The sequence below is a fragment of the Alligator mississippiensis genome, chromosome 8, assembly GCF_030867095.1.
Source record: "Alligator mississippiensis isolate rAllMis1 chromosome 8, rAllMis1, whole genome shotgun sequence".
NCBI lineage: Eukaryota > Metazoa > Chordata > Crocodylia > Alligatoridae > Alligator > Alligator mississippiensis.
The window spans coordinates 21745519-21767995 of NC_081831.1; the positions used below are offsets into that span (position 1 = coordinate 21745519).

The 22477-nt window shown below is 45.3% G+C and overlaps 2 protein-coding genes and 1 long non-coding RNA gene across 4 annotated transcripts; 1 reads left to right on the forward strand and 2 right to left on the reverse strand.

Moving 5' to 3' along the window:
- Positions 1-246: 246 nt before the first annotated feature.
- Positions 247-18725, forward strand: LOC109282745 (uncharacterized). Its single transcript, XR_002089769.2, has 2 exons — positions 247-941; positions 17635-18725. It is a non-coding gene; the product is annotated as an uncharacterized LOC109282745 (long non-coding RNA).
- On the reverse strand, positions 663-15612 carry NIBAN3 (niban apoptosis regulator 3). Of its 2 annotated transcripts, XM_019485702.2 has the most exons (14): positions 15430-15612; positions 11982-12112; positions 11063-11194; positions 10814-10928; positions 9487-9654; positions 9047-9162; positions 8849-8953; positions 8126-8288; positions 7620-7807; positions 6225-6383; positions 5817-5933; positions 5237-5344; positions 3869-3980; positions 663-3095 (listed from the first exon to the last, which is right to left on the reverse strand). In XM_019485702.2, the coding sequence occupies exons 1-14, from the start codon at positions 15482-15484 to the stop codon at positions 1618-1620; spliced, it is 3147 nt and encodes a 1048-aa protein (XP_019341247.1). In that variant the 5' UTR covers positions 15485-15612; the 3' UTR covers positions 663-1617. The 2 variants fall into 2 exon arrangements, with proteins under 2 accessions (XP_019341247.1, XP_059588190.1); XM_059732207.1 differs by lacking the exon at positions 15430-15612 and having other exon boundaries at positions 11982-13494.
- On the reverse strand, positions 18489-22322 carry PGLS (6-phosphogluconolactonase). The gene is made up of 5 exons (XM_006277069.3): positions 21967-22322; positions 20704-20811; positions 19874-19975; positions 19220-19360; positions 18489-18980 (listed from the first exon to the last, which is right to left on the reverse strand). Exons 1-5 carry the CDS (start codon positions 22240-22242, stop codon positions 18843-18845), a joined length of 765 nt encoding a protein of 254 aa, XP_006277131.1. The 5' UTR covers positions 22243-22322; the 3' UTR covers positions 18489-18842.
- Between the last annotated feature and the right edge of the window lie 155 nt (positions 22323-22477).

Genomic DNA, 22477 nt, shown 5'->3' on the forward strand with positions numbered 1-22477 from the left:
GGCGGCTCGTGCTGATCCGTCCACACGCCGCAGCCCCGGGGCGGTGGCGGGACTCACGCTGCTGCAGGGGCCGCTCGGTCGAGCACGTGCGGAGCCTGTCAAGGGCCAGCGGGCAGCCCCTTGGAGGAGCGGGGCGGCCAAGCTCCGCCACGTGCCCCTGACACCCCAGTCCCAGTGGACAGATGCTGTGGGGGGAGGGGGAGGCTTGGCGCTGCAGTCCCCATCAGCGCCCTGCTCTCCCGGGACCCCGGCGGGGATCAGGTTTCGTTTCCAAATCCCACCCGTCACCCCACCCACTAGCAGAGCCCGTCCCGGGCAGCTCTTCCTCCACCTCCTGTTCCCCCGCCTGCGGCACAGGGGCAGGTAGCCAGCAAGGAAAGGGGGCCCAGCAGCACGGGAGCTTTGGAAGAGACTAGGCAAAGGGTACTGGAGATGAATCCGTAACTACGGAATTCAGTCGATTCCCTCCATCGCTTTTCCAGGACACTTGTAATTGGAGCGTCTTACAAAATGCTGTACTGAGCGCACACCTTGCCACCAAGGCCCCTTACAAAAGATCTCCAGCGTCATCTCTTACAAGCAGAAAGAAAAGCCACAAAGGGGGTCAAGGGAGAGGATGGGGAGCTTGGGGCCTTTGTAACAGACTGATATACAGGCAGTCCCCGACTTCCAACATTTCAAGTTTATAAATGTACACGCGTTTCAACTTTCTGACATCGGTTTCAACTTTACAATGCTTGATCTGACGCAACGCCACACCAGCAAACGAGTTCGCTGTATCGCCCGTGTCCCTGGAGAACATCTGTCCAAACTTGCTTGGACACTTTCTATAAGAAAGCAGACAAGACTCCCGAGAAGACTCCAGCCAAGAACCCTTCAAAAAGTCCAACCAAGAGCCCTTCAGAAAGTCTAGCAAAGTCACCTCAGAGAAGTCTTTCCAAGTCAGTATGATTGCTATTTACAAAATAAATGCGTTAATATAGCTATATTATTCATCTATAATTGATTGAGTACAAAATTCTGGGGTTTTTTTGGTGAAAATAGGGCATCAGGCCTCGGTTCAGGAACCAATCCCCATTTATTACATTGTTTCCTATGGGAAAAATGGTTCCGAGTTACAACGTTTCGACTTAGGATGCAGTTTTCAGGAACCGATTGTCTCATAAGTCCGAGGCCTGCCTGTACATCATACAACACGCATGAGCATTACATGCCTTGGGGAGTCCATTCCTTTCCAGTTCCTCAGCTTCTCAATTCATGTTGCTTGGAGAAGCACACTCAAACTTCACATACTTTCAGCTCTGAGGATGAAAATAGCTGCATCTCCTCTTAGGAGTTGGTCAATGCTACATACTGATCCTCCAGCAGACGACCTGCAGCTACCATGCCACTGGCTAAAGGTCCAGAAGTTTCTCATCAGGTAGAGGTGATGGCACATGGGGTGAGAAGGCCACATGGCCTGCAGTCCCTCTATGTTTTCCTTTGCCCAAGTGGGCTCAATTCCGTGTTGATGTGGGGATGTGAAGAATTCACCTCATGTCAGGAAAGCTGAATGTGTCAGGTTTTTTCATTTCTTCGCAGCATGCCTGTCATTGCCAGTTAAATCTGACTCTGTACTTAGATTTCAGAGGCGCTGTCTGTTGGCAACAATTTTTCTGGTTTCTTATCTTCAAGATCCATTTCTAGCAGATCTGCTTGGAATACTTCCATTTCAATGGCTATGGAGAGGCTCTCGAGAAACACAGTCCTATCTGTCCCACTGAATTCTGCCTGTAGCATTTCCTCTTCGTTCTCCTCTGGGGGCTGAGAGATCTTGCAAGCAATCTCTCTAGCTTCGTCGGGCTCAGGGATGAGGGTCCTTTGTACATCTTCATATCTCAAGCTCCCAGTGATTAAAAAGGCACTAGAGTTGCTTTTGATCTGCCCATCCACATCCCCATGATTCTTGAATGCCTGCTGGGCATTTTTAGCTGTTTCCAGATTTATTGCAGGAGGCATCTCTGGAGTGTAGGATTCTTCATGGATCATTTCATCACTGTGCACTTGCAGCTGTTGTGAGCGAGTTGCATCTCCTGTTCCTTTCACAGGAAATGGGCACAGATGGGTCATTTGTCCATTACAAACTTCTCCCTTGCTGGATTCACCTTTGTCCACTATCTTTGTGCCCATTTCCCAACCACACTGATTTTTTCCTGCTCTGCCTCTCTCCCATTGAATTGATGCCACATGACTTGTTGCTGTTCCATGTAATTTTCCATCTGTTAAATTTCCATCTTCTCTACTTGCTTCTCTGGCCAAATCTGTAACCTGCACTGAAGTGGACTCAAGCCAATTGGTGTCCCAAGGTTTGCCAGACTGTGCAGTTTGTGATGCTGGGCGGTTCCTGGCTGAGGGTGTACTTCCACCCACAGGGCAATCACCACGTTCCGTGCAGAGATCTAGGTCCTGCACTAATCCTTCATATATTTGTTTTTTCTCAGAATTGCCATTCTTACTACTCTGTCCTGCATCTTTATTCCAAGCTAGATTACATGCTGAACCTTCAGTATGCCTCTGACCTCCCTGATCTACTTTCCCCCATTCCTCTTGCAAGTTCTCTGCTACACATTTGTCTGCAAAACATTCCTTTGTGAAGTCTGGTTCTTGTGGGGTTTTGGTGCCTGTAGAAGAGGTCCATGACTTGTCATGATATTTGTTTTTATTCAGGTTGTCCATCTTAGCATTGTTTTCACTCTGCATGTCTGGGCCAAAGACCTGGTTTCTCCAATTCCTGTCATCAGGCGACACACACAAAGATTTTTCTTCTGTACAGAGAGCCTCTGTGGAAACCTGTAGGCAGATCTGGCCTTCATCTTTTGGAGAGTTTGCAACCCAAGCACAGCCTCCTTCATAGTCCCATTCTGTCACATCTAACACAGTTTCTCTGACATGAGACGGGATAAGGGTCACAATGTCTGATGGAGCACTACCACCTTCAACTCCTGTCCTCATTTCAGAGGCCGCATCCCGCTGCAGGTTGTCCACACTGTCCGGAACACAGGAGAAGCTGTCACTGTAAAGATTGTGTCTGTTCTGGCTGGAGGCTTTTTTCAGGGCTGAAACAAGGAACAGTAAAAAGTGAGAGAAATACCAAATCTTCCTCCACTCTCTATCTTTGCTCCTACTCCACTGCATACAACCCTATATGTGGCTCCTTGTCCTGTACACATGCCTACATGATATTTTGTTTATCCTGTATGATGGAGCTTGAGTACTCGCTGCTCAACATTTTCTTTTCTAACAGGGAAGCTAGGCTGTCACATGGCACAGCCACAGCAGGCTCATCCTTCACAAAAGCAGATTTTAAGAGACTTAAAATGGTCTTTGGGGCTGGTTTGTTCAGAGGAGCCAATGCAAGCAGATGGGCCAGAGACTTGGCTCTAAAACAAGCACATTAACGATGCAGCTTTAGCATAAAGGCTCTTCTATTTAATGTTAAAAACACAAAAGTAACTAATATGCAGCCTTCCAATGACATCATGGCTGTAAAATGGGATTTATTTCCACACTAGCCAGTGAGAAGTTTTGTTGCTCCAGGCAACAGGAGAGAAAAAAAGAGTGAAGATTGGCAGAAGCACGATATTTCAACACTGGAATCCTGGAACTAACCACAGACAACATCTGGAAAATGTTTTGAATAGGAAAACATGAAACTCACTATGTAATGTCTTTTTAAAAAATAGCCATACTGCAGAAAGAATATTACAGATTAGCTTCTGTAAACATTTTTAGTTAGTATAATCTATCCTCTCTTTAGCAGAGAGTAAAGCACCAAACAGGGCTGAGTTTGGTCTGTTACAGAATGTTAAGGTGAAATCCATTTCCTTACCTTTGCTGACTGCCTCCATCAATATAGCCAGAACCATTTCTTCATAAATATTTTCCACGTTTATGATGTCACTGAAGTCAGCAAACACGTAACTTTCATACTTGGGCAGCTCCTACCAAAGCAGGTAGGAAAAAGGGAAGTCAGCCAGTGTCAGTAACAGATACATGTCAGAGACACAGTCAGGGCCAGTCTTTGGTCAGACAGCACCTGAGTTGAGCCAAAATATGGCATTCCCCACTGTTTTGGAAGATAAATGTTTGCATTTAATTCTGATGATACTCTGTAATTTCTGTAACTTAACTTGATTATCCAGTCACTATTGCTGGCCCTCCATATATAACATGCCATGCTTATTTACAACCTTCACAAGGATGGTGGAGATTTCATGGTTAGCAATCAAAATGGGAGGTATTTACATGAGACAGTTCAGACTCCACAGAAGTCAGGAGGGATAATCGAGCTAGGCTCAAGGCTCCTTGTACAAGGCATTGGATCAGACTGGTGGTGGAGAAGGTAAAGGTTAAAAATGTTGGGGAAATTACCACTAGCCCATACGTGTTATAGAATCATAGAAAATTAGGGTTGGAAGGGACCTCAGGAGGTCATCTAGTCCAACCCTTTACTCAAGGCAGGACCATCCCCAATGAGATCATCCCAGCCAAAGTTTTGTCAAGTCAGACCTTAAAAACCTCCAAGGATGGAGATTCCACCACCCCTCTAGGTAACCCATTACCAGTGCTTTACCACCCTCCTAGTGAAAAAGTTTTTCCTAATATCCAACCTAAACTTCCCTCGCTGCAACTTGAGACCATTGCTTCTTGTGTCATCTCCCACCACTGAGAGCAGTCCAGGTCCATCCTCTTTGGACCCCCCCTTCAGGTAATTGAAGGCTGCTATTAAATCCCCCTTCAGTCTTCTTTTCTGCAAACTAAATAAGCCCAGTTCCCTCAGCCTTTCCTCACAAGTCATGTGCCCCAGACCCTGAACTATTTTCATTGCACTTCACTGGACTCTCTCCAACTTGTCCATGCCCTTCCTATAGTGGGGGGTGGGGGGCAAAACTGGACACAATACGCCAGATGTTATTATATGAAATGAGTGGATTCCCATCCATTTAGACAGAGTTTTGGCACTAAGGACCTGGTACAGTTGTTTAAAGTCTCCTCTCTCTTCAGTCCTGCCCACCAGTGTGGCTGTAAAGCTGTAGAGAGAGATGCTACTGGGAAGAGAATTCTCTTGTCAGCCTACTGAAATCTACTGGGCTTGGAAAGACTTTCTGAAGAACAGAATAGAATCCACTTGTATTAGCACCATCAGGTGACAGCTGAGGTCTGGGCCCCTTTCACCCTCTTTCAGATTCAGGCTTACCAATTTACACTGGGGCTCCAGGCTCTTCAGTAGAAAGGGAAGAAAGATCTGAAGCAGCCACTCCTGAGCAAACTGCTTCCGCATAGAGCTGCTGTCGTAATCAAATTTCTAAAAGGCAAGCACAACCACATTTAAGAAGGAATCTGTGCAGCAGTGAGGTGCTTTCTTCAGAACACTGCTGTATCTGTTTCACCTGGGACAGCTCAGGGACTGTGATACACAGGGAGCATAGCAATCAAGGGTTCAAGTACAGCGGAAGTGCTGTGATAATCTGAGCGTAGAATCATAGAAAGAGACATCTCCAGAGGTCATCTAATCCAACGCCCTGCTCAAAGCAGGATGCTCCCTATCCAAACCACCCCATACAAGTCCTTGTCTAACCTATTCATAAAACTAAACAACAACCCTTCTGCATAACAATAAGGCATATTATCCAAAGACACCAAGAGGTACCCTAACCTGCCAGAAGCAAAGCAGGGGGATAAGGGCTGTCAGTGTCCCTCAACTGCTAAATTTGTTAGAAGACAGTTGAGAGATCCCAAGAAAAGACAATCCCAAGCAACATCTTCTGGAAACTTACCTTTAGCACCCGACCCTTGACCTTTTCCAGAACCTGAGTGATCTGGTTGCGGTTATTTGCCATGCTCAGGTGTTGCTCTGAAAGTTGCTGGAATGTATGGATCGAATTCTGCATCAGCTACAAAAGCAAGTCACTTAAATGAGTAGCAGATCCTGGATATTCAGAGTCCTGTAGTCAAAGCTCATTTCTACCTCTCCCTGCCTTCTGGGCAGCCCAGCCAGTTTTCTCAGCAATCTCTTTGAATCATGCAGATGCCCAGGGGAACAAAGACACCATGAAAATATAGCTAAAAATTGACCATTTCTGAGACAGACATACAGGGAGTACCTGAACAGCTCTCTCTCCCTACTTCACTATGAATGGCATGCTGGCCTCTCCCAATTCTGTCCTCTCAGTTTCATCATTTACCTGCTGCATGAGGTTCTGAGCTCCGAGGACCAAACTTGTCATGCTGTAGAAGTTAAATCTCTCCTTCAATCCCTGCAGGCTGTCTTTATAGAGTTCTGCCTTCTCGTAACAGAGATGCATGAATCCAGGGTTCTGGGATATTTTCCCAAGTGTGAGAAACTGTATTAGAGCAGTGGAGAATTAGTTAAGTTGTGTACAGTGCCCATAGTGATCTAGGTCTATAGTGATCTATGTAACTGCTAATTATTGTTATTATATGGGAAATGGTCAGGATTAAGCAGTTATTCACTCCAAACCACTACAAAAAGGATGTCAAGTCTGACCCTTGTCTTTGGAGCCGACTTTTGCTCACAGTATGTGCCCCAAAGTAATTCATGAACAGGTAGAACCCCCCCCGCAATCTTTGAGAGAAGTTCAGATACATTTTTCTCTAAAGCCGCTTCCCTTTATTAGGCTACATTTGTGGTGTTGGAGTAAGAGTCAAACCATGATGTAGCACCAATTGGATCACAGGAGCACACTGACTTCGCAGTTCAGAATATAAGCTTTCACAAGCAGTCAGAAAGAGCTTAATGCAATTGGGAGAATACACCTGAAGCTTCCTGAGCTGGCTACTGCTGGAGGCAGCATGCAGAAGTACGTGGTCTATTTGCATTCCTGTGCCAGTTAGACAGGTGGAACTCAGCTTCTATTCTCAGTGTAGAGAGTAGAGTGTTTGGTGCTGTGCAGGGGATGAAGAGAAAGCAGGCCCTCCTTTCACCAGCTTCATGTTAGGGACATTTTCTTTCAGATTCAGATCTGGCCACCAAGCCCAGACAACTCCCATGGACTCTACCTAAGGCTGCCCTTGAGGACCATCCAGAAGATGCAGCTGGTGCAGAACACAGCAGCCCACCTTCTGATGGGGGGTGGTTTCGCCAGGAGCACAGTACAGAGTCTGCACTTTCCAGAGGCAATTCAAAGGTGTTGGTTTTGATTTTTAAAGCTCTAAATGGCTGGGCTCCTACATATTTAAGGGACCGTCTTGTCGCTTACATTCCATCACAATCCCTAAAATCATCTGAGAGCAACTTCCTGCAAGGTAGTACCATGTGTTCACCGAGCTTGTTTGGTGAAAACGCATGGGAAGTCACACTCAGTAGCTACTCTTCAAGCTTTTGAACTCTCTCCCTCTTGTGGCCCATCAGAGCCCAGGCCTGAACATCTTCTGGAAATGATACAAGACCCTCTTATTTGGGCAGACTTTTGGCAGGCCGGGTTAAGTTTTGGGGCACTGTTTAGGGAGTCTGTTTAATATTTATTTTAATATTTTTTCTGTTTTTATAATTTATCGTATTTTATTCTGAGCTGCCGTGAGGGCAGCATATAAATCAAATAAAATCACCCATGTCATACCTCCTTCTGCAAGGCGGAGGTCGAGGAGCTCTGGACAACTGTGATCATCTCGTCAACTCTGTCCACAAAGCGTGAACGTACCATATCAAATCCTTGGCTGATCGGATGCATGAGCTCCTCCATCACACAATCCAAGTCAGGTTCCACTTCCTGCCGACAGCAGGACTCTGCTGGGCTCTGCACCACAGCTGCCAAAAATCAAAATCCCTAAGTTTGTCCTAAAGAACTAGAATGGAATCCACACTGATCTGGATTCACTAAGCTAAAGCACAAGACTACAGAGCACACGTCACAATATGATCTAAACATAAACACTGAAATGAGGATTTATGTGGCAATGTTCAAACCAGCTCTTCATAACAAATGCATTCCTACTCCAACTGCAATACAGCACAATTCTTAGAATTTCAAATAGAATTGAGAAAGTCAAAATGCCAAAAGCAAAGACTACACTTTCACAGAATAAACACTACATGCCCTGGGTCTTTGCCCACTTTTCCTTCAACCTTGGAGTTTTCTGGATATCTGATCCTTTAAAGTCAGCATTTGATCCAGGTCAGGGCGAATCTTCTTCTCTAGCTGAATATGGAGTTTCTCTTGCTCCTTCTGAAAATCCAGGAATTCACTAGAAATCTGGCTGAGGACCAGCATGTAGACTTCCTCCAGGAACTGGACCAGCCAAGTGGGGACCAGATGAAGAAAAAGAGAGATAAGAATAGGGGAAAAGTTAGAGTCTTCTTACAAGCCATATGCAGTGATCAGGGGAACTATCTGGTGGTGCTGTTGTATACAAGTTTATTGTTGGGTCACTGTGCTCACTGCTAACTAGCCTGTTTTCTTCCCCCTATATATGGTAATACTTGAGTTTGTTGGCTCTGGATTAGTCAAGTCAGTCCCACCTGGCCCAACTCAAAGGTCAACATAATCACTTCTTGGGACATCATCTTTTTCATCCACATGAAGCCATAAGCAGCAGATGACATGGCTATCACATTCTAAATATTCTGGTTTACTTTTGCAGAATACATTACAGCAAAGGCAACAGTTTTATAGGCATTATGAAAGACAGACAGATTGTGGGGTGGGGGCAGTGAAACAGATCTTTGCTCTGAGGCAAAAAATTTAAGCTTTATATACAAATTCTGCATGGTCTCCCCAGTCATAGTCTCCAAAAAATTAAATGAGACAGTGTTCCAGTATCAGAGGTGAGTATTGCCCCATGGACTTACTTGACACCAGGTCTGTCTCCTCCTGTTTTCTGACCCTTTGAGATTTGGGAGGACCTGCGACTGTAGTACTGGCAACAAATCCTCCACCAACACATTACTGAGAATCTAAACCCAAAAAAAGGGGGTCATCTTAGACAAGCTATTTGCATGGTGCATACAACAGATCTTTGGTCTTGGAATTCTCAGTACTAAACAAACCTCTGGTTCTGTTCCCAGGAGAAGATCCCCAACTTTGTAGCTACCTTTTCCTTGCCTGTAAAACCGCACAGCTTCCAAGAACGCTTCAACCTCCACATTGTCCCTCCTCTGTAAAACTGAATCCCAAACACCAGTTAATTTCAGTATTGTTTAGCTCAAATCAGTTAGAAAAAAACATGATAAACTTTGTGCATTCAGATCTAGCTATGTATTAAAAAAAAAAGTCTCTCAAATCTTGGAGCTTCCCATCAGCACCTAGCGCTTACTTGTTCAGAAACCCAGTATTCAGAGGTCTCTAAAGTGTCATGTTATTCATAGATAAACCTTCAGCAAAAGGACTTCACTGTGTTTTTGATGATCCTCGTGTCACTAGAACTCCTCTCTCTGCACCTGAGGCAACATCTGCAAATGGGGCAGATGCTGCTACTTCCGGGTGTTACCTGTACTGCAATATCGGATCCCATCTTGAAGGGCAGATTTCCAAGTATGCTGGGATTCTGCAGAGTCTGTGCAAAGACAAAGATGCTTTCGGAGCGGGTGGTAGAGGAAGAGCAGAAACTCTGTTGGAGGGTCAGTTAAAGGGTCTTGGTCTTCATGGGAGTAATTACCTTGAAAAGCACCAAAATAGGTACAAACAGTGACTGTTTGAATTGACTGTTTCTAGAAATAACATGTGATGTTCCCCATAACTCTTAGTGACCCTGGTATTTCTTACTGAAGACTGCCACTTTAGTGCCAAGAGGAAATCCTGTCTTCTGCAAGTGACCTGAGACATGCTAGCTAAGGAAGTTAGAGAGGGAATCGTAAATGATTAATACTAGTCAGGATTTGGCCCATAAGTTGTGGCTGAAAAAATACTGCTCGGAAGCTGAATGCAGTAAAGTTCAGCCAAAGAATTGCACAGCTGCTTTAAACCAAGTCTTTTTTTTTTTTCGTTAGCATCTTCTAGAAAATATGTCAAAACTATACATGGCCAAGATTGCTCCTGTACAGCAAGCATTAACACAATCTGTTCTGTTCTGAAAGCGCCTGTTAAAGTCTTACTTCCTTTCCTAATAACTCTTTCCAGACTGGAAATATTCCTTTGCTGTTAGAAATTTTGAGTGTGGACTCTTTATAATAATAATATAAAAAGCTATCAGCAATTAACATATTGCTATAACTGCATGTAACTTTAAGGAGTACATTGGCAGTTTCTTTTAGGAGCTGATAGTTTCCCCTGAAAAGAGAGTAGAATAAGTTGTCTTAAGTTTCTTTCATTGGCAACATCTCTCTGCAGCTGCTTCTAATTTCATATCACTTCCTTGTAAAAACCTTGTTTCTTCATCTGGCCAAACAAAGCCCTGTGGCCTGCCAACGGTGCTAAATACAGGCATTTTCTAAAGAGAAAAAAAAGGAGACAGAAAATCATTCGGAAGAAGGCAGCAGGTATAAACAGGGAGATCCTGAAAACATAGTGTTTGACCCTCATCAACATAATGTTTCATTTACATTGTGATTTCTAGCTCTAAGCAGCACAGAAGCCGGAGGAGCATTGAGGCCCCTGTTCATGTATAACAAGACTCTTCCGCATGTTGGATTCTTTCTTTTTTTAGATGAAGGAATTACAACATCCTCTAGTCAGACAGCATCCATTGGTCAGATACATAGCCCTTCCTATGGAGAACTGGTATTACTTTTTCATGTAATGCTGAGACAGCTGCAGTCCTGCTTATATATCTCTGATTCACACATACGTGTCTCCAGCAGGAAACATCACAGACTTACCTACAAATCCCTGGCAGAGATTGTTAACCAGTGTGGTGTACTCCCTCCATGTGGTCACCAGCAAGTACCCAGACAGAGTAGTGGATTCTCTGGGCTCACAGCCCTTCCCCCAAGCCTGATAAAGCAGACAAACAAATGAGCATTCAGTGAGGGTTCAAGGACAAAATTCTTCCCACAAACTGTGATATTAGGTTTTTGTGACCTGGGTGACAATTGCAAACTACTTAAGAACAGAAGAAGCACGTTTACCTCTTTACTATCAAAGCACTCCAGCCTGCAATCTCCCAACAGGATGAAATAATTTTCCTTCCACTTGTGGGAGTCCCCATGATACTGGGTCAGGAATCCCTCATGTAGAAGACTGTTAGGTGGCTTCCAGAGCTGAGAACACACAAGACAGGAAAAAGCAGTGAAAGTACAGATTTTTGGGAGAGGTATTAAGCTGTTCTTGGTTGTGCGGCACCCAGCACAATGTCTCCCAGACCTGAACATGAACTATGGCAATGATAATAATTGTAGTATCAGCTATCATCAATGAGGCAACTGAACAAGGACATCTAGTGGCAGGACAACAAGGCTTACAACATGGAAACCAGCAGCTCCTATCCCCATGCTGTGGTCATTGAGGTTCATATCCTCACACTTGTCTTATGAGACAGCACATACAAATGCATGCCAGAGATTAATGACACTGCAGCCCTTACAGTACTGAAAGATACTAGAAAGTACAGGAGCACCCAGGGAGAAGCCAGCAATTCAAGTGACTCTAGCAGAAAAAAATCCTTCTGTAGTGTACCTGATAAAATAGTACCTCTCTTGTGATTTCTCTGCTCCCACAAGTCAGTGAGAGGGGTGTGTGCAGAGGGAACATACAGGTACAAACTGCCCATCTCAGCACATACACCCATAGGTACACTCTATGCATATGGCTCAGCCATTACAACGGATCTTAAGATGCCTTTGAACACTCAGTGCCAGGGTATAAAAGACAAAGCAGCCCCTTCCTGTTCAAATCAGTAATCCGGACCCCCATAGCCAATTACACGGTAAAGGTGCAAAGGACAAGGAAGCAGCCACTGTAGGATTCATCTTATAGCAACTGCTAAAAGGACAGAAATTTCCAGGGGAACACAGCTATGCCTTGTATTCAGGTTTGTAAGGTACTTACTTGACTCTGCAGCAGCTGCAGAGTGGGTTTGCTTTGCGCGTCCAACTCCCTCGAGATCTCTCTCAGAACAGCAGCTGCAAGCTGTCGTTGGTAATAGGGCATGAAGTTCTTCACCATGGCATCTGTGCAACCTGGGAGTGAATAGGGACAGCCAAGTTCTCTAAGCACTTGCTCTCCCGAAGGAGGAGACGCAGGCATCTGTGTCTAATTAACATTGTTCCCCTCATCCAAAAATAGCTTTAGAATTACTAACATAGACCCCAGGGACGGAGGCTGCTAAGTTCAGATGCAGAAACACAAGCCCTCGAGGACTCCAGTGTAAGGGTGCCAATCTAGGCCAATGCTGGCTGCACCACAGGACCGTAGGATTGCTGCGAAGCTACAGCCAGAGTCTGAGAGTGAAGCAACGTGCCTGAGAGGGGGAATTGAAACAGTGCACATAGAGCCAATACTGGGAACCCTCTGCTCGTCTAGGTGAAAGCAATAGTAGAGAGAAGGCCTGGCAAACACTAGGACAGAGCCCACTCTGGGGGTTGCTTGCTGTAGCTGAGGAAGGAACAGCTCCCATTACTGAAGCAAGTCACATAAGCATATCAGTCTGGCCAAACTCAGTACCTCTGCTGAGAAGAACCAGGACTAATTAGCCAGCAACAGCATTAACTGCTTCTGATGCTCAAGGGAGCTCTTTCAGAGCTGTCAGATAGTTCTGCACTGTGCTCCATTAGGCCACACAGATAGCCCACAAGGATACATAGAAGCCAGGGACCCCAGGTCTCCATTTCTTGTTGTATTCCCCGGACCATATTCCCAAATAGCCTGTATTTGCACAACATGAGAGGGAAATTCAGTCAGTGCAGCATGTGAAAAATGTCTAAGTGAAACATGAGGGAGGGGAGTCTGAATGTCAAAGAGTCTGATGCTATTAAAAGATAAAAGATCCCTGTGTGCCACTGCTTCTCCAAATAAATTCTTTCTCCTGACTAGAAAGAGATGAGAACAAGGGAACGATTTCAGTAACAGCTGCCGAGCTATCGAAATGTCATGCCAGGATTCCTCTGTGAGCTCAGACGAAGCTGACAATGCAGCCACAGTACGGAGCTCTGAAGGTTTCCTGTGGTACGTTCCCTACCCCACTCCCTTTAGTCTGGAGACTCATGAAGAGGCAGAGAAAAATGTGGCTCAAACACAATGAGTGGGGGGAAGTGACAAGCATCTAAAAACAAGGCATTTCCCAGCTCTCTCACACAGGCCCATTCACAAGGAGAGAACCAGAGAACGGCTGTTTTTTTTTTTCCCCACCAATGTTTGCCTGAGTAGCTCAAAGTCTTTGAGCCACAGGCTGTTTTACTATGGAAGAGAGCAGTAATCAAAGCCTAAATTTGGTTTCGTGTCTCCATCAGAATTCAGAGCCAGCACTGGCAGCTCTCCAGCCATGCACAGCAAGGTTTGAGCTGTGCTCCTACTGACCACTGCAAAATCTGCCAGCTACTGGAAAGGAAGGCAATGCAGCAAGCAATTGCACTACCTTCTATATGGAGTCTTGGTCAGAGCTTAATGGTACCACTGAGGCTGCTTACATGGATGCGACATACTGTGGGATCTGTGGCACAGGCAATGTCTTCAACAGAGATTTCAAAATCTTTTTGCTACAGACACTCTACCAAGCAGCTGTTAAGTAGCTTTGGCAATAGTGACTTCATCTGTGAAACCAGTGGGCTTGATTCTCCATCACCTGACTCTGTTGTTTGTCCCTTCGCAGAGTGAGTGCAAAATGCCACCAGATCAGAATAGTTGTGTGTTACAACCACTTTGCACAGGTATAAAAGGACAATGCAAGGTGCCAGGTGAGGGGAAGTCAGGTCCAAGGCATCTAATTGATGCAAGTGAGTGAAACCTGCCCCCACTTCCAAGCCCTGGGGGTTGACAGCAATAGTTAGGAGAAAAGAACTTGAGACCACTGTACTAAGGCCCCAAAAATGAACCTAGACAAGGTTTGCACTGAGAAGCAGGTGCTCAGGAGCCACACTTGAGGGTTTGGGAGGCTATTAAGGAAAATACTCAAAGGTTTTTACATCCCTTACAAGACAAAGCCATTGCAACAATTGCACAGAAAAATAAACACTCAAGACTGAATTTTCACTCACCCCCTTCTGCTCTTCCCACTCCCACCTATGTAACTTTTGGGAAGGACACTCCCCATGTCTTAAACTTCTGGTCTCATTCACCACTTCCATGAGATAATGGTGCAAGACCAGAAGTCTTGCCAAGGTTCAGTGCAGCTTGCTTGTGACAGCTCACCAGTGTACTGGCTCATTTCCTACAGTGTTAAGTGGAATCCTAATAAAAACTTAAGGACAGCCAAATCCACTCTTATAATGCTCTCTCACTTGTCCTAGATCCCCTGTACATGTATAGCCAGCAATATAACAATTTTTAAAGTGTTTTCACTGCAGTCTCTCTAGTCCTGAGCTTAACAGTGCCTGATGATTTGCAAATGCGCTCCTTCAACAAATACAGTCTAATTAAGTCAGGGACTCAAGAGGACATGCAATCAATCCACTGTGAAACAAGGGCACCTTATCTTCTTATGCTACCTGTTCCAAGTGCTTTTACCATTTTACTTATTTAACCTTGCCAGGCCTCTTGCTGTCTGGTTCCAAGTTAGGCAAGTAACCTATACTTCCCGTTTCCTCCGTGGTGCCAGTTGGTCAATGAAAGGTTTATGGTGGTCAATGGTAGTACAAGATAAACTGTAGATGACTAACAATAGAAGCAGCAACACAGGTCCCACAGGGTACCAAGTCCCAAACCTGTGCTGAAGCTCTTATCTTCCCGTTGCTCGGTCTGGCTCACTGGTGAATAGATTCCTGTATACTGGTACTGGTGTACTTTGGAGTCCTGAATGATAAAGTGCTAATGAAATGCAAATTGGCATCATTATAAAATATACCATATAGATAAGACATTTCCCATTAGCTGGAATACACACCATAAAAACAATCTTCAGCAGGAAAGGGCTGCAGGACAACAGGAGGACACAATTAAATTAAGCTTTAGTACTTATCTTCACTACAAATACTTGGACTACTTGTCTTGATTACCAAGATTTTGATTGTTCTGTAGTGAAGATGTCCTAAAAAAATAGATCATCTCAGCTATCTGCCCAAACAAATTCTCCTGCTGTCCAGGTGAGCAGAGGCCAGGATGGGAACTTAAGTAGTCAAGCAAATACTCTTATGAATTACTAACCTGCAAGCCATAGCTGGAGTGATGCAGACAGCGTTTGCACTTTATAACAGCTGTATGTAAACATGAATATTGGTATTTAAATGGCAGCCAGGCTTTAACCTTTGAGTCCTCACTGGCATCAGGTAGTCATCAGCTGAATTATGTAATTAAACACAAACTTTGATGCTGAAAACAGTAACAAGTAAAAGCCACTCCTTACCTCTCAAGTACCTGCGCTGCTTTCCACCTAGTGGTCTAGAATACCTCCCTCCCATCTTCCACGCTGTAATCCTTCCCGTTTCCTAAGCTTCCTGTCCAAAGTCCTAAGCAGAAAGGAGCTGCCCCACAGAACAATTTGTTAGGCTCTGCAGCAGGGATTGCCCCTTTCTGTCATATTCTTCTCCAGATTTTCCGCTCATAAATATTCAAATATTTCTTTCAGAGCAGCCCCTACACCCACACCCCTACACACAAGCAGGTCTTAAAGAGACAGCAGCACTGCAAGCCCCACACCCATACCTTAGACACAAACGTTAAGAAAAGGTTTAAGCCACTTACAGGATTGTTGTGTTGTTGTTAATCCTGAGAGGGTCTGTGTGTGGTCATGGCTGATATAACTGTGTCAATAGCTCTATTCATTATTAAATAGAGTGGAACAACCTTGCCGTAATCTTAGGCACAATGGAACTTTACACCAAAGAGTAAAAATACCAAATTGCTTCAATATACTGCAAGGTGCAAATAGCAATTTCTCACCTAGGAAAAGTTCTGCTTACAGCAACCTCACCTGTGCAGAGGAAGGAAAAAAGGATTTCTCTTTCACCAAGTCCCACTGCACTGGAGTTGGGATTTATGGTGGCTGGGGACATGCAGACTATAAAGTCATTGGGTGTGATGTAATCTGCTCTAAGATTTTAATCACAGGTGCCCCAAGCTTACTTGCAAATCCCTCTTGCTCCTTCCACAATTCTGACCACCAGCAATGCAAAGCATCCCACAATGAATTAAAGGACTCCCTCCACAAGAATTGAAAGCCAGAGATAATTTCATTTGCAAACCAAGCAACAGTGACCAAATCTAGCAGTGTCTGACGTTAGGATGTTTTTGAAGCATTTCAGAACTTGAAAGCAGAGTTTATATTAAGAACAGCTTCTTATGGAAACACTGTACAGGTCATTGCCTTGCACCTGTTTTCAGTTCTCAGTTCCTTTACAGAGTTTCTGCTTCTCCTGATTAAATTGAACTAAGTGATCTTCTACTTTTAATGTTGTGCATCAGGCAGTTTCCAATGACTAAACGACCTCACCCCAGGATATGTAGAAAGAGGAAATGCTCTGCTCTCTCTGAGCTGGAGCATTCATCAGTTGAAAAGCCAAACAGAACTCTACCAAGAAGCAACAGAACTGAAAACTACATAAATGAAATACAAAAATCTTATGGAAAAATGGCCTCAGAATCACCAAGAGATGATCCAGGACCATACAGCAGAGATGAAGAAGAGTTGGCAGTGTCCTGTAAAACAACACTCAGTATAAGGAGTAAGACTAATCAGACATGCTTCTTTGCTCCATCTGAGGAATTATTTCCAGACTCTTTTACTGCTCATATAACTCAAAACCTACTTAAATCATGCCTGTGAGAGTTGCGAGTCAGGATAAGCATCTGTCAGATATCTGAAGGAACATGTTATCAACCACCAGTTGTATGCAGAATTCCCACTGAGCATGTGTGCATTTTGCTAGTTTCTTTGTTTTCACATTCCAAAAAAGAGAGCTCTAGAATTAGGCAAGAATAAGCATGATGCCATTTTCTTTTATTATGATTTACAGAACTAATTCCAAACCCCAACCAGGAATTTGGGTCTTGTTTTGCACTTTCAAGGAAGGTGAAACAGGCAGTTGCATCCTTTCTGGGGAGTGTCCTTTAAGAAAGCATGAAGAGTTTTTGAAAAGGAAGAGTGCTTCTAATTGCCTAATCTCAGGAGATGCTGTGTACCTTTCACTCCAATGCAAGTCAATAGGAGTGGAATGCACTCAGGGCCTCACAGATTAAGTTAAACAAGATCAAGGCAAGAATTGGAACAGTAATGCAGAAAAGGAAGGTTGCAGAGCCTATGAGTGAGACACAATAGGAACAGGCCCTCAGAGGACGCAATTTTTAGGACAAAATAGGGCATTCAGTAAATGGAAGGGCTACTTCAGGTATGAGGGGAAGCATGCAATAGACCCCCAGCGAATGAGAGAAAGATGAATGCGACACAAAAGCAGGAGGACTGATAACAAATGCAGAAAGCATAAACACACACACGCAACAGTCTTCTAAGTCTCCCAACTCCAGCTTTTACTCAGTCAGATTAGGGAGAAAGTACAGGTGCATTTCTGCCTGACAGTGTGTTACTAAATCTGTTTCCTGTTTCTGCACACAGACTGCAGCTGCCTCAAGAGTCAGGAGATTCTGAGACAAGGAGCAGCAAGAACCACAGATGTCAATGTGTCAGAGTCTATCTGCATCTCTGTACAGCTGCTTTTAATGAAAGCTGACAGAAGGGTGAAGAGAAGAGCTCACAAACCAGCCTTCTTTTGCCTAATCCTACTGGAATTTATGAACTAGGAGATGAATACAGCAGAATCCAATGGTGTTGAGAAGAATCCCAGACCAAGAAAGAAAATGCTGTTGGGGAAGTGGCAGAAGTTATACAGTGCTGACTGTTAGAAAGAGACAGGGGATTTGATCCATGGAGGATAAGCAAAGTCTTGTCTGGACCAGTCCCTTAGCACGACCCTCTTTTGGATCTATTTGGATAAAAGGAAAGGGATATACCCACAGAAAGCACATGTCCTGGGTCAAAAACCTGGTTTCAATCCTTCCTGTTTGTCCAAAGTTCTGTCCAGCTTTTGCACATCATTTCTATAATATGTGACCTTCAATTTACAGCTCAGGAACAGGAGTTTGGATTCCTGAGTTTTATTCCCAGTTTGCCACAGATTTGCTCTGATTCCTTGTATAAATATTTCACCATCCTCTACTGTTTGTTCACCAGTAAATTGGGAATAACATTTACCCCAACTCCAAAGAGTTTGCTGTGTTTCCAAACAAACCTCCCATCACCCAGACATCTATAGTACTTTCCCCTGAAGGAGCATTAAAAGCCCCAGAATCAACAACTTCCCAAATCCCAAGACTGCTCCTTCACAAGAATAAGGGCTGAAAGCTCATGCCTAGAGCTGCTAATGAAGCAAAGCTGCTACCCAAAGATAGAGCACACAAGAGCCAAAGGGCTGAAATTTACATCTTTAATATTGTGTATTCACTTTACACCACATGAACCGTTCACAAGACAGACTGCACCACACTATCCTCCTCCGCGATCCCAAGCGTTTCCAGTTGCAGCTAGAGATCAAACACAAGCACCCTATATCTTCCCTCCCCAACCAAAGAGATTATACAGTGCTCCACAAAGTACCACTTGCTTAAAAAGAGAAACAAAAAAGACAACATTAGTTTAGTGCCACTCCCAAGTACTACGACCAGATGTGGAGTCCTTGACTTGGAATGTTACAGAGCCAGCTCTTTGCAGGTCTTGCAGTCAGTGCTACTGGATCCCGATCCTGAAACCCAGCTGAACATTTGGTTCTACAAGATAGAGTGCTTCTCGAAGGGAACAGTCAGCTCCTTGGCTGCAGACTCATCCAGAAACCAGTGCAGCTTCCCAGTATGAGGCTGGACAAGAGCAGCAGGGAGAGGGTTCGCCTCATCACCTTCCAAAATTCGCTGTCCAAAGAAACAAAATATTATCTTAATCAGTTCTGTTAATGCAGGGGAAACCACACAATGAGACGACCAATGAGATTTTCATAAAAACCAAGCACACATTGTAGGGCTGGCTAAAAAAATTCAAGCCTTTTAATCCTCCAATAGAAGATGTCTTTTTGACTAACTTGAAGATTTTGTAAAGATTTGGGGCTTTTCATTTTAAAAAAGAACCACAACTTTTCATTTTGAAAGCTTACCTTTAAGATGGCAGCTTTACCGTCCCCTGTAGCAACAAAAACCACAGTCCGCGCAGCATTCAGAACAGGCAGAGTTAGCGTTATCCGCTCTGGCGGTGGCTTTGGAGAATCACTAATAGGGGCAACTATCTTGTCTTTCTCCTGCCAGGAAAAACAAAATCGAAATGTGAAAATCTGTCAGAATGGTACAGAGGGAGGGGTCAAGCTAAAAGGCAGCCTGTATGAGACTAAAGATCAGTACCAGGCCTCAGCTCCACATCGCCACAAATCAGTACTAAAAACCTTCAGCCAGATGTGAGCTAGACTCCATACAGACAGATCCCTGTGGCTTCAGTGAGGCTCAACAGGGGCACCAGGCACCAGCAAGAATCACAATGCAGGAGCAGACTTAAGGGGACAATGCCTGTAAGAAGAGTCAGATTCCTGCAGCTTTCCTTCCCTTCCCTCCTTCCTTTCAAAATATCATCTTTGCAGCTGTTCATCCCACCGCAAAGCTCTTCAGCAGCTTGGAACAACCACATGCATGTACGCATATATCTATCAACCATAAAGTTTAAACTATAGCAGACAAATCATGTCTCATCAGACTCATTAGTAAAATGCATCATTGATATCTACTATACAGTATACCCTCTCTAGCTCTAAAAATCTCACCTGGAGAAGTGGATGGTCTGGGAACAGAGAGCAGGTATGACCATCTGGCCCTACTCCCAAAATCAGCAAATCAAAGACAGGCATATTCTCACCTTGAAAGGCCTGCAGAAAGGAACACAAACCCAGAAAAATTAAATCGAACAAAGAGTAAACCAGGGCACTGAACAGAAAAAAAGCCTAAATCACACCTGAGTCTGGGCTATTCAACTGGTTCAGTATATCTTGAAAAGCTGATTCTTAGGATCCCAAGCTAACTTTATCAGTTTCTTTTGGCAGCTCAATAATTTGGTCCATTTAAGAGCAGTTCTGTTAAACCCAATTGTTTTAAAGCACAAAGCTCTCTACAGAGTCTTCTGGGGAAATTATTAACAAAGACATATGGGAGAAAAAGAGGCTATTGTAGAAAAACCAAATTTAGGAGAAAACGACTGAATTTAAGGTCAAAGTTAAGATTTTATTTTAAATGCATTTATTTTTTTACTGAATTACATTATTAAGCATCTTATTTTTTAAAATACTTTAGCATAACATGCTTCCATCTGTGGGGAGACGCATTTTATGACAATATTTCTAATTCAGATACTGAAGCTTCAAACTAGAACCTAAACCTCAAGTAAATTTAATTCAATTTTTCTAACTGACTAAAAAGCCACAAGAGTGCAAACGGTATTTGCAGCCAAAAATAAATTAAACTCAAAAGTTTTTAACATCTGGCATCATTAGTGGCAACACAGCTATGCAAATACGGGTTCTAATTTATGACTTTTAAGAACATAGTGACTGATTAACTCGGATTTGACAGAGTGACACACAAAACAATATTACTGCACCTCTTTTAACTTTGCAGCATAATCTGAAGCAGCCTCATCAACAGGTAACGAAGAGTTAATGGTAATCACTTGGTTTTCTGGGATGGAAATCTTAGAGAGGAGATGAGTCTGAAACAACAATCCAGTCCCACAAAATTACAACCAGGAACAAAGCCACACTGTTTTATGCAAGAGCCTTTTTCCTTCCCACCAATCAAGAAAATTACCACATTTCTTTCCAAGCTCTTGTGCAGGGGACAACATCTGCAAGAGCCAGAGACTGTAACTGCTATTAACTCAGTGTTACTGGATTCAGGAGCTTTGTGATATGTGGCATTGCAAACCTACTTGGATTTGACACGGCAGACACTGCACATTGGAGCTCTCCCCCAGCCATGTCCCTGCTCCCCTGTGTGGCCAGAGGCCAGGCATTTTCTCCCTGCCTCAGTTTCTCTTTCTGTCAGGCTGGGAGCACCCTGCTGGCTCACGCTGTTGCTGGCAGATGCTGACTGCTTGGAGAAGTAATCCAGCTGCACATGCTGCAGGGACTGCTGCTCGGGGCAAGGCTGTGATCATCAGTAACAAAGAAGGCAGGGCAGAGCCGTGCCTACAGACCAGCTGAATTTGACACGGGTGGGCCCAGTACAGACATTACATTTTTATTGGTATAAGTGATCAGAAACCAGTCTGCCTGTACCTGTAACAGAACAGACTTCTGGCGCACACAGACTGGTATAAATAGGCAAAACTAGGCTAAGGTTTGCTCCCTCCACCAAAGGGGGGACGTGTGCCCTGTTTGAGTCGATGTGAACTACGCTGCGCACAGAAGACGGTGTGGCTGGCTGACATCGATCCCGCCTTGGGCTCTTTGAACATCTGAGCCCACCCTAGAGAGCTCGAGCTTTGCGAACGCAGGATGCCTCCGCTGGGCACCCACGAAGTCCTGCTCAGGAAGCACCCGACAAAGGGGCCACGGGTCACCAAACCCCCGCTCTCTGCTCACAGATCTCGCTCCCTGAGATCGGGGGGCAGATGTTTAAGAAACCGATTTCACCTCCGTCAGTTCAGTCCGATACAACACCCACCCAGGTGGATCTGAAAGCCGTTTGGGCCATTCTGAAAGCAGTTTGCGTGCAGGGAACTTCTGCAGGGTTACAGATTTGAACCGGTTTCCGATCACTTATACCGGGTTACTTGTAACTTCTGTCCCCCCGTCCCCGGGAGCCCGTTCCCCTGCAGGGGCCCGGGGTCCCCGCCCGCCCGCCCGCCCCGCCGCGCCGGCACCTTATAGGCCCCGAAGGTGCTGTCCGGGTGCTCGGGCGGCACGAGGCGCTCGTCGCAGAAGGCCAGGACCCAGCGCGCCGGGGCGGCGGGGCCGGCGGGCGGGGCGGCGGAGGGCAGCTCCTGCGCCAGGATCCGCACCAGGCTCCCGCCCGACAGCCCCAGCGAGAAGCGGCCGCCGGCCTCGGCCGCGCGCTGCGCCACCAGCTGCGCCAGGGAGGAGCCCAGCTCCTGCGGGGACGGGAAGACCGAGATGTGGCGGGGCGCGGAGCCGGGCATGGCGGCGGCGGCGGCGGCGCACGGGAGGGAGGGAGGGAGGACGGCGGCAGGGAGGGGCCGGGGCCGGAACGCGGGGCGGGGGGCGCGGGGGACGCGGCGCACCCGAGCAAGCGGAAATCGGGGAAAGCTTCTGCGGTCGCAACCGGAAGCCGGAGGGAGGAAAAAAGTGCCCTCAGCCGGGCTTCCTGCGAGAGAGCGGGGCGCGGGGAGAAAAAGGGAAGCGGAAGTGGCGCAC

Excerpts from the sequence above, each read along its gene's own strand:
- PGLS (XM_006277069.3), bottom strand. The coding sequence starts at position 22,242 with ATGCCCGGCTCCGCGCCCCGCCACATCTCGGTCTTCCCGTCCCCGCAG. Across the intron at positions 19,361-19,873 it reads CAGACCATCCACTTCTCCAG|GAGAAAGACAAGATAGTTGC; the intron begins GTGAGATTTTTA and ends TTTTCCTGGCAG. Across the intron at positions 18,981-19,219 it reads GTAAAGCTGCCATCTTAAAG|CGAATTTTGGAAGGTGATGA; the intron begins GTAAGCTTTCAA and ends TTCTTTGGACAG.
- NIBAN3 (XM_059732207.1), bottom strand. The coding sequence starts at position 12,179 with ATGCCTGCGTCTCCTCCTTCGGGAGAGCAAGTGCTTAGAGAACTTGGC. Across the intron at positions 5,934-6,224 it reads CTCAGAACCTCATGCAGCAG|CTGATGCAGAATTCGATCCA; the intron begins GTAAATGATGAA and ends TTGCTTTTGTAG. Across the intron at positions 3,096-3,868 it reads GATGGAGGCAGTCAGCAAAG|CCCTGAAAAAAGCCTCCAGC; the intron begins GTAAGGAAATGG and ends TCCTTGTTTCAG.